The 12,089-nt window shown below is 44.8% G+C and overlaps 1 protein-coding gene and 1 non-coding gene across 2 annotated transcripts; one reads left to right on the forward strand and one right to left on the reverse strand.

The window, feature by feature from the left end:
* The first annotated feature begins 428 nt into the window (after positions 1–428).
* LOC123150742 (U6 spliceosomal RNA) lies at positions 429–531 on the forward strand. The gene has a single exon (XR_006475328.1). It is a non-coding gene; the product is annotated as a U6 spliceosomal RNA (small nuclear RNA).
* Positions 532–1,252: 721 nt separating this feature from the next.
* Positions 1,253–4,339, reverse strand: LOC123122346 (E3 ubiquitin-protein ligase HAKAI homolog). Its single transcript, XM_044542536.1, has 3 exons — positions 3,928–4,339; positions 2,965–3,023; positions 1,253–2,447 (listed from the first exon to the last, which is right to left on the reverse strand). Exons 1-3 carry the CDS (start codon positions 4,243–4,245, stop codon positions 1,421–1,423), a joined length of 1,404 nt encoding a protein of 467 aa, XP_044398471.1. The 5' UTR covers positions 4,246–4,339; the 3' UTR covers positions 1,253–1,420.
* Between the last annotated feature and the right edge of the window lie 7,750 nt (positions 4,340–12,089).

Here is a 12,089-nt window from a genome sequence, read left to right on the forward strand (position 1 = left end):
TGTTGTACACATCGTATGTGGGTGTTACGTGATAGAAAGCGTATAAAAACTGCTGGTATGAGCACGGTCAGATGAACACTTTATACAGAAATAAGTATACGTAGAATACGAGTTTCATGAGAACGTACTTGTACCCTTTTTTGCGGCAAACGTACTTGCACCTTTTTCACGGCAGTCCGGTCTCCAAGTCACAGTGAGACGGCTAGAGAAAACCCACAAGGGCACGCGGTGTCGGCAGCCGCAGAAGATCCCCAGCAAAATCGTGCTGGACAGAGGACGTCAGCGCGGCCTTGGATCTGGTCCGTTGGTATTTAATCGGACAGCCCATGGGAGGGCTGCGGGAGGGAAGCGGTGCCAGCGTTTAGTCCCACATCGCTTGCCGAGCTACACGCACACCAGTTTATAAGTCGAGGCGTGTGATCTGTCCCGTCCCTTCGGGGACATCCGATAAAATTGGAACGATACAGAGAAGATTAGCGTGGCCCCTGCGCAAGGATGACACGCACAAATCGAGAAATGGTCCAATTTTTTTTGAGATTTTGCGCTTTGACCCCTGTACTTTTCTGCTTGGCCTTTTTGTTTTTCGAGACTTCACACTTATGACCCTGTGCTACCGTGTTTGGCCTTTCGAGATTTAGCGCTTTCACATCTGTACCGTTGTGTTTGTGGCCCCTTCATCTTTTTAAGATTTTACATTTTTACCCCTGTACGGTTTGGCTCCTTTACGTTCATAATTTTTCCCTTACTTGACGGCCATATCTTTACGCAGATAGAAGCTTAGAGGGATATACTCATTACAGAAACCTTTTTGAGATTTTGCGTTTCAGCCACTGTTCTTTTCTGTTTTGCACCTTTGCATTCATAAATTCTTACTCGACGAACATAGCCTTGTGCGGATGCAATACTCTCTTCTCTACTTTTACTTTTAGGGGCCAAACCTTTACGTTCATAAATGACATTTTAACAAGAAATTGCGGTTGTATTCAGTTTTCATTCACTTGTTCGTATTCAGTTTTCATTCACTTGTACTCCCTCCATCCCAAAATAAGTGTAGTACAACTAAATTTGAGACACTTATTTGTGGGTGTTAGTAGTTCTGGTTCATAACAAAAACACCCTAAAATATAATAAAAACCAAAAGGATGGCAAATAGAAATGCCAAGCATCAGACATAAAAAACTGGGCAGCCCAACAGTGGGCTGCATGCATTTTGTAACACCAAACAGTTCACAAAAAGTTCTAAAAAAAACAATTCACAAACAGCATATGACAACTCAGATTAAATTGCATCGTTTTTAGCACAACATAGGCTGCCATCGAGTGCTCATCAGTTACATGCCAAGGTGGCAAAATTGCAATTTCCCAACGCAGTACAGCACGATTTTGGCAGCAGCCATAAAATTGGCACGCAAAAAACTCATCAACTTCTGTTGAAAGACTGCTGTCCAGCGGACGGGGGTTGTGTAGGGGGAGGTGGGGGGAGCGACATCTGCATTTGCATCACCATAGGCAACTGTTCTTGGACGCCCCTTCCGTCGCCACGGTCAGCTTGGCCTTGGAAATCCCTACCTTGCATGCCTGGATTCATCGAGCTGTCTGGCATCATCCCGAAACCAGCTGGCATGAAGGCCATGCCGCCACCTCCCTGAGATGGATTGCCCATCAACCCCATGCCCCATGGGCGCTGAAGCCCCTCAGGCACCGACGCTGAACCTTGATCTGATCCGGCATCTTGCAGTTGCATCTGGAACGGAGCACTGAAGTACTGCGGATTCCCATCTTGTTGGACAGGGTAGCTGAATGATGCGTTGGAGATTAAAGGCTGATTCATATTCATGTGCATCATGAAGTTTTGCTGATGAGGATGCATTGGAGAGAACATGAAAGGCGAATTAGGCATCACTTGCTGCTTGTCTTGAGTACCATGGTCAGGTTCTTGGCGAAGTGGAGTTGCACCAGGTGTACCATCATGAGCCCAGCTGTAGGGACGGTCAAATCCTTGAGGTGTGTTGTTTTCGGACTGAGTATCACCTGGTGGATAGTGGCGACCATGGAATGATGGCGGTTTGCTTAGCATAGGGGGCCTTAGTGGGGTGTGCTCCCTCTCCCTGGACTGGTGATACCGAGATCGGTCTTCACGCTCTTGCATGTGAGAACTGGAAGTGGGTGAAACACCCCGCCTTGGAGGAGCACGTGCGGTAGATATCTCAGGCATTTGAGATTGCCTTTGAGCATCTCCTCCAGAAGCACGGGAGATGTTAGGAGCATCTGGTTCATTATGTTCTTCCTTCTCCGTGTTAGTTTGGAGGAGATTTGCATGAGCTTCAGGTACATGAGTCATAAATTCCGCTTTCTTAAGGAAAGACTTGAGGCACATAGGTGCAGCGCAGATAAAAATCCCTTCCATCATTTTCACAGTCTGAATCTTCTGAATGCGCTCATCACAACTGCGGATATAAGCAAATATATAAGTTTCAAAATGACATGTCTAAGACCAAACTAGTCGAACAACATAGCAGTAATTAATAAGCAGCAACATTTGCCCCTCTTAAGTACAATGTCAACGGGGGAAAACTACAATTGCTAGTTTACTATCTCATGAAAGTTACAGAACAATGTACATCACTGCTTAACTAATGTTCGCAGCTATTGATGCTAACAGTAACAACTAGCAAAGATAAAAGGAAACAAGCTGAAACACAAGCAATTTGGGTGAAGGTTACTATAGTTCCACTGCATTACCACATAATTGAAAATACAAGCATGCTAACATGAGATCTACTTAGCTGAAGCTCCTTAAGCTCAATCAGTGGATACTTAGATGTCACATAGCAAGCTTATTTCAGGTGCAGATACATCAGAGTTATGCAAGTTATGCTATCATGAATCAGTAAGTCACTCGATATACCACAAAGGTGAGAATGGGATAAAACCAAGTTACAAAAAGTTCAGGAGAATGCTTACAGATAGCAGCTGGAATCACTTCTTGCACAGGCTAAACAGAATGCATGTTCGCAAGGAATCTGCACAAAGTTAAAGAAAGTCATTGATCGAACGATTCAACTATGGAAAATAGCAAAAGAACTAAAATAAATAGACCACATATAGTTCAGGCTGGTAACTGGTAAAATTTACATGCTAGTTTAGGGACATACGAATAGATGATTGTGAAATGCATTGCATGCAATCATTGGTTTCGCTTGCTTATGCACTGTGTGGTACTAAAACTAGACAGGCTTGATAGCCGGAATACTTTCAGCTTAAGAAATCAGAGCACCAACCACGCCAGGAACTCTGAATAAAGTGAATATGAACATCCCATGCCGTCAATAGAGTAATTTAGATTCAGTATTTACTACAACACAACATTATCAAACTAATATAAATTCCATGTGCAAATTATGTGCAATCCCTAAAAATATTAATATCGACCGATAGTATAGCAGAATAAAATACGATTACTGCTTCCATTCAATACAGCTTCAAAACTGGACCGTAGGCCTCCCCTATTCGACACTTAAACAAAACAACCTACATCCTTTTTCTGGCAAACAAATGTACCACAAACAGAAGGATATAATATTGACTCCAGTTACATATGTCGCTGTAACACACCCCTAAAATATACCACTGCAAATTCCCACGGGTATTTTTTATTTCTGTTTGCTCAATATCAATAGTTTTACTAGCCTTGGGCTCTCAGACACCTAAAATCCTTAAACAGCGAGATTAGCGACATTGCAGAAATTCTACATCGGCCTGATGCACTTGACTATTTATTCCAAACAAGGATTACAATAGCAATTAACTCCTCCTGAGTGATATATAATTAGATGGTGTTATATGTGCTACATAAAATCTAGACTTTAGTACGTGAAGTAGTGAAGGCATAGACGGGGGAAGATGCTGGGATTGAGGATTCCATACGAGGCGGCCGTAAATGGCGATGGGGAACTCGCAGCGGGAGCAGATGTGGACGCGTTCGCCGAGGGGCCGGCGAGAGCGACGGCCGATGGCGCGCGTCGCGGCGATGGCGGAGTTTGTAACGGCGCCGAGGCTCTTCGCCACGGCGAGGTCCGCGATGACCAGGTGGTCGGGGCAAGCCACAGTCACCGACTCCGGGGCACCGCCAGCCGCCGTGGCGGCGGACTTCGCCGGGGCGCCACCGGACGCCCCAGCCGCCGCGCCAGAGGCCGCGGCCCCGGAGTCCGACGAGCCGATCTTGCTCAGGCGTATCTGGAGCATCGCTAGGGTTTCTCAATTTCCGTCGGAGTTTTTCCCGTGGGTTTATTTGCTGCTTTTCTGGTGCAGATCTCGGCCCAGGAGCAGCCTCGGTTTTTCAGCTTGGCCCGCTTGAACATACTGTACGAGCTAACTCGACGCCAACAAAGAGTTTTATTTATACTAGCACATAAGCCGTGAGTTGCAATGGAAAAAATTGATATTTTATCCAAGCATAATGTCCACAATATCGGATTCGCTATGAAAAACATGCTGCAATGCAACATCTTCCCACAAAATGAACATAGAAAATACGTTGCAATTTAGCCGTGTTCATATTTTCTTTGTCGGGCATAATCTCCAACTGGTTTCATTTAAGTATAATCCTTTTTAATGGCATTTAAGTATAATATTTTTATTAATTACCATGACGTCCTCATCCGTTTAGTCAGAAATCAAATCCTTCCTTTTTTAATTTAGTAGCCCCAACATATATATTTTTTTGCGATAGAAAGAGAGTTTTATTCCATGTGCATAGGGTTACAATCAAGAGGCACCAAATCCTCGATACAAGGAGGGCTTCTTCCTAGTCATACAGCAGTAGTAAATTCCGTACGACTATACAAGGCCAACTGATGTGCTACCCTATTTTGCTCACGCTTGATTTTTGATGGAACAAACTCCCGAGTCTCCATATGATGCTTGATCTCCTTCACCAATTGTCCATATGCTGACCTGGTTAAACTCTCCCCAGTCAATGCAGCCAACGCCGATGCAGAGTCTGACCGCACAACAATTGACATGGAACAATGTTGCACGGCCAAAGCCATGCCTTGCATGATCGCATGCAGTTCCGCTTCCAACGCGTCGTTGCAATTGAATATACACATGTATGCTGCAAATATTACACTCCCATCATGACGCCGAAGGATCATACCCGCCGCAGCAGACCCGTCATCCTGCATGAAAGCACCGTCCATCGAGAGGGCAGCGAATTCGGCCGACGGCCGCGGCCAAGCCAAAGGGGCGCCCACCCTTGGAACCACTTGTGGAGCCTCCTGTACCGTCGGCATCTTCCCCTTAAGAATTTCTTCCGTTGAAAATCTGCCACATAGGTTGAGGGAATTCATATAACTCTAGAGGTAGTCTGATGTCGCCGAAAACGGGGGAACCTCTTTACCATCAGCATGATCGTGCAATCTCTCGTTTGATCATCGCAGTTTGCAAGAATATTTAACAACCAGTCATGTCATGTGTCATGTAAGACATCATTGCTAGGAAGACGCCATACCAGCCTCATGTGTGTCCAAATTCTGCTCGCATGATCACATGATACAAGAGCATGGAAGCTCGCCTCCTTCTCTCTCCCACATAATGGACATCCATCTCTAATTGAGATGTGTCTATATTTCTTGCACTCATTTGTAGCAAGGGCACCCGAAACAACCTTCCAAGCCATAATCTTCATTTTCAACGGAACTTGGGAACTCCAAATACGCTGCCAGATAGGCCTTCGTCCGGAGGGCTTGCCACTGGAAGAACTCAAATGTACCGAATATTGAACATCCGTTGCGAGACGGTAAGCACTACGGACAGTAAACTGTCTACTTTTTTCAGGGAACCACGCAATGAAATCCTGCTCATTCCTAGGAGATGTGCGAATCTTCAAAATCTCCCGCACATCCAAGTCCCAAAAGTGTTCCCTGAGCCGCTGCACATTCCATGCACCATGTTCATCCAAGAAGTCAGCCACCCAATTGTAACGACAATTCCCCTTGGGAGTTACTGGCCGAAAATTATGTCCTTTAGGGATCCAAGCATCTCTCCATGTTTTAATTAGAGTACCATTACCTACTCACCATATAATGCCTTTCTTCACAAGATCAAGTCCGTGAATAATACCTTTCCACACCGTCGAAGAACTAGCAGAGAATACCGTGTCCAATAAATTCCCCCTTGGGTAGTATTTAGCCTTCAACAAACAAGCACACAAGCTGTCCGGGCAGTCCAGGAGACGCTAAGCCTGCTTGGCCAACAAAGCTTGATTAAAGGCCCTCATATCACGAAAACCCATACCTCCCATATGTTGGGGAACGTAGTAATTTCAAAAAAAAATCCTACGTACACGCAAGATCATGGTGATGGCATAGCAACGAGAGGGGAGAGTGTTGTCCACGTACCCTCGTAGACCATAAGCGGAAGCGTTATGACAACGCGGTTGATGTAGTCGTAGGTCTTCACGATCTGACCGATCCAAGTACCGAACGTACGGCACCTCCGAGTTCAGCACACGTTCAGCTCGATGACGATCCCCGGACTCTGATCCAGCAAAGTGTCGGGGATGAGTTCCGTCAGCACGACGGCGTGGTGACGATGATGATGCTCTACCGGCGCAGGGCTTCGCCTAAACTCCGCGACGATATGACCGAGGTGGAATATGGTGAAGGGGGGCACCGCACACGGCTAAGGAACGATCCGTAGATCAACTTGTGTGTCCTAGGGTGCCCCCTGCCCTCGTATATAAAGGAGCAAGGGGGGAGGCCGGCCGGCCCTAGAGGGCGCGCCAAGGAGGAGGAGTCCTCCCCTAGTAGGAGTAGGACTCCCTCTTTCCTACTCCTACTAGGAGGGGGGAAGGAAGGGGGAGAGGGAGAGGGAAAGAGGGGAGGGGGCGCCGCCCCCCTCCTAGTCCAATTCGGACCAGAGGGGAAGGGGGCGCGCGGCCCATGCTGGCTGCCCCTCTCTCTCTCCACTAAGGCCCATAAGGCCCATTACTTCTCCCGGGGGGGTTCCGGTAACCCTCCGACACTCCGGTTTTCTACGAAAACGTCCGGAACACTTCTGGTGTTTGAATATAGTCGTCCAATATATCAATCTTTATGTCCCGACCATTTCGAGACTCCTCGTCATGTCCGTGATCACATCCAAGACTCCGAACAAACTTCAGTACATCAAAACTTATAAACTCATAATAAAACTGTCATTGTAACGTTAAGCGTGCGGACCCTACGGGTTTGAGAACTATGTAGACATGACCTAGAGCTATTCTCGATCAATAACCAATAGCGGAACTTGGATGCCCATATTGGCTCCTACATATTCTACGAAGATCTTTATCGGTCAAACCGCATAACAACATACGTTGTTCCCTTTGTCACCTTTGTCATCGGTATGTTACTTGCCCGAGATTCGATCGTCGGTATCCAATACCTAGTTCAATCTCGTTACTGGCAAGTCTCTTTACTCGTTATGTAATGCATCATTCCATAACTAACTCATTAGCTACATTGCTTGCAAGGCTTATAGTGATGTGCATTACCGAGAGGGCCCAGAGATACCTCTCCGACAATCGGAGTGACAAAACCTAATCTCGAAATACGCCAACCCAACATGTACCTTTGGAGACACCTGTAGTACTCCTTTATAATCACCCAGTTATGTTGTGACGTTTGGTAGCACCCAAAGTGTTCCTCCGGTAAACGGGAGTTGCATAATCTCATAGTTACAGGAACATGTATAAGTCATGAAGAAAGCAATAGCAATATACTAAACGATCAAGTGCTAGGATAACAGAATGGGTCATGTCAATCACATCATTCTCCTAATGATGTGATCCTGTTAATCAAATGGCAACTCGTGTCTATGGCTAGGAAACTTAACCATCTTTGATTCAACGAGCTAGTCAAGTAGAGGCATACTAGTGACACTATGTTTGTCTATGTATTCACACATGTATTATGTTTCCGGTTAATACAATTCTAGCATGAATAATAAACATTTATCATGAAATAAGGAAATAAATAATAACTTTATTATTGCCTCTAGGGCATATTTCCTTCAGTCTCCCACTTGCACTAGAGTCAATAATCTAGTTCACATCACCCTGTGATTTAACACCAATATTCATATTTGTATATGATTAACACCCATAGTTCACATCGTCATGTGACCAACACCCAAAGGGTTTACTAGAGTCAATAATCTAGTTCACATCGCTTTATGTGATTAACACCCAAAGAGTACTAAGGTGTGATCATGTTTTGCTTGTGTGAGAAGCTTAGTCAACGGGTCTGTCATATTCAGAGCCGTATGTATTTTGCAAATATTCTATGTCTACAATGCTCTATACGGAGATACTCTAGCTAATTGCTCCCACTTTCAATATGTATCCAGATTGAGACTTAGAGTCATCTGGATCGGTGTAAAAGTTTGCACCGATGTAACTCTTTACGGCGGGCTCTTTTTGTTGGGGAACGTAGTAATTTCAAAAATTTCCTACGCACACGCAAGATCATGGTGATGCATAGCAACGAGAGGGGAGAGTGTTGTCTATGTACCCTCGTAGACCGAAAGCGGAAGCGTTAGCACAACATGGTTGATGTAGTTGTACGTCTTCACGATCCGACCAATCCAAGCACCGAACGTACGGGGCCTCCGAGTTCAGCACACGTTCAGCTCGATGACGATCTCCGGCCTCCGATCCAGCCGAGCTCCGGAGATGAGTTCCGCCAGCACGACGGCGTGGTGACGATGATGATGTTCTACCGGCGCAGGGCTTCGCCTAAACTCCGCGACGATATGACCGAGGTGGGATATGGTGGAGGGGGGCACCGCACACGGCTAAGGAACGACCTGTAGATCAACTTGTGTGTCTATGGGGTGCCCCCTACCCCCGTATATAAAGGAGTGGAGGAGGGGAGGGCCGGCCCTCTACTATGGCGCGCCCTAGGGGAGTCCTACTCCCACCGAGAGTAGGATTCCCCCTTTCCTAGTCCAACTAGGAGACCTTCCATGTATTAGGAGTAGGAGACAAGGAAGGGGAAGAGAGAAGGGAAGGAAGGAGAGGGTGCGGCCCCTCCCCCTAGTCCAATTCGGACTAGGCCATGGGGGGGGGGGCGCGGCCCGCCCTAGGCAGCCCCTCTCTCTTTCCCGCAGGGCCCAATAAGGCCCAATACTTCTCCCCGGCGAATTCCCGTAACTCTCCGGTACTCCGAAAAATACCCGAATCACTCGGAACCTTTCCGAACTCCGAATATAGTCATCCAATATATCGATCTTTACGTCTCGACCATTTCGAGACTCCTCGTCATGTCCCCGATCTCATTCGGGACTCCAAACTCCTTCGGTACATCAAAACTCATAAACTCATAATATAACTGTCATCGAAACCTTAAGCGTGCGGACCCTACGGGTTCGAGAACTATGTAGACATGACCTAGAACTATTCTCGGTCAATAACCAATAGCGGGACCTGGATGCCCATATTGGCTCCTACATATTCTATGAAGATCTTTATCGGTCAAACCGCATAACAACATACGTTGTTCCCTTTGTCATCGGCATGTTACTTGCCGGAGATTCGATCGTCGGTATCCAATACCTAGTTCAATCTCGTTACCGGCAAGTCTCTTTACTCGTTCCGTAATACATCATCTCGCAACTAACTCATTAGTTGAAATGCTTGCAAGGCTTATGTGATGTGCATTACCGAGAGGGCCCAGAGATACCTCTCCGACATTCGGAGTGACAAATCCTAATCTCGAAATACGCCAACCCAACAAGTACCTTTGGAGACACCTGTAGAGCACCTTTATAATCACCCAGTTATGTTGTGACGTTTGGTAGCACACAAAGTGTTCCTCTGGTAAACGGGAGTTGCATAATCTCATAGTCATAGGAACATGTATAAGTCATGAAGAAAGCAATAACAACATACTAAACGATCGGGTGCTAAGCTAACTGAATGGGTCATGTCAATCACATCATTCTCCTAATGATGTGATCCCGTTAATCAAATAACGACTCTTTGTCCATGGTTAGGAAACATAACCATCTTTGATTAACAAGCTAGTCAAGTAGAGGCATACTAGTGACACTCTGTTTGTCTATATATTCACACATGTATTATGTTTCCGGTTAATACAATTCTAGCATGAATAATAAACATTTATCATGATATAAGGAAATAAATAATAACTTTATTATTGCCTCTAGGGCATATTTTCTTCAGTCTCCCACTTGCACTAGAGTCAATAATCTAGATCACATCACCATGTGATTAACATCGATAATTCACATCATCATGTGATTAACACCCATAGTTCACATCGCCATGTGACCAACACCCAAAGGGTTTACTAGATTCAGTAATCTAGTTCACATCGCTATGTGATTAACACCCAAAGAGTACTAAGGTGTGATCATGTTTTGCTTGTGAGAGAATCTTAGTCAACGGGTCTTTCACATTCAGATCCGTTATGTATTTTGCAATTTTCTATGTCTACAATGCTCTGCACGGAGCTACTCTAGCTAATTGCTCCCACTTTCAATATGTATCTAGATCGAGACTTAGAGTCATCCAGATCGGTGTCAAAACTTGCATCGACGTAACCCTTTACGACGAACCTTTTGTCACTTCCATAATCGAGAAACATATCCTTATTCCACTAAGGATAATTTTGACCGCTGTCCAGTGATCTACTCCTAGATCACTATTGTACTCCCTTGCCAAACTCAGTGCAGGGTATACAATAGATCTGGTACACAGCATGGCATACTTTATAGAACCTATGGCCAAGGCATAGGGAATGACTTTCATTCTCTTTCTATCTTCTGCCGTGGTCGGGTTTTGAGTCTTACTCAATTTCACACCTTGTAACACAGGCAAGAACTCTTTCTTTGACTGTTCCATTTTGAACTACTTCAAAATCTTGTCAAGGTATGTACTCATTGAAAAAACTTATCAAGCGTCTTGATCTATCTCTATAGATCTTGATGCTCAATATGTAAGCAGCTTCACCGAGGTCTTTCTTTGAAAAACTCCTTTCAAACACTCCTTTATGCTTTGCAGAATAATTCCACATTATTTCCGATCTACAATATGTCATTCACATATACTTATCAGAAATGCTGTAGTGCTCCCACTCACTTTCTAGTAAATACAGGCTTCACTGCAAGTCTGTATAAACTATATGCTTTGATCAACTTATCAAAGCGTATATTCCAACTCCGAGATGCTTGCACCAGTACATAGATGGATCATTGGAGCTTGCACATTTTGTTAGCACCTTTAGGATTGACAAAACCTTCTGGTTGCATCATATACAACTCTTCTTTAATAAACCCATTAAGAAATGCAGTTTTGACATCCTTTTGCCAGATTTCAAAAAATGTGGCAATTGCTAACATGATTCGGACAGACTTTTAAGCATCGATACAAGTGAGAAAATCTCATTTGTATTCAACATCTTGAACTTTGTCAAAAACCTTTTTTGACAAGTCTAGCTTTGTAGATAGTAACACTAATATCAACGTCCATCTTCCTCTTGAAGATCCATTTATTTTCTATGGTTTGCCGATCATCGGGCAACTCCACCAAAGTCCACACTTTGTTCTCATACATGGATCTCATCTCAGATTTCATGGCCTCAAGCCATTTCGCGGAATCTGGGCTCATCATCGCTTCCTCATAGTTCGTAGGTTTGTCATGGTCAAGTAACATGACCTCCAGAACAGGATTACCATACCACTCTGGTGCAGATCTCACTCCGTTTTACCTACGAGGTTCGGTAGTAACTTGATCTGAAGTTACATGATCATCATCATCAACTTCCTCACTAATTGGTATAGTAGTCACAAGAACAGATTTCTGTGATGAACTACTTTCCAATAAAGGAACAGGTACAGTTACCTCATCAAGTTCTACTTTCCTCCCACTCACTTCTTTCGAGAGAAACTCCTTCTCTAGAAAGGATCCATTATTAGCAACGAATGTTTTGCCTTCGGATCTGTGATAGAAGGTGTACCCAACAATTTCCTTTGGGTATTCTATGAAGACACACTTCTCCGATTTGGGTTTGAGCTTATCAGGA

The sequence above is a fragment of the Triticum aestivum genome, chromosome 1B, assembly GCF_018294505.1.
Source record: "Triticum aestivum cultivar Chinese Spring chromosome 1B, IWGSC CS RefSeq v2.1, whole genome shotgun sequence".
In the NCBI taxonomy this organism is placed as follows: domain Eukaryota; kingdom Viridiplantae; phylum Streptophyta; class Magnoliopsida; order Poales; family Poaceae; genus Triticum; species Triticum aestivum.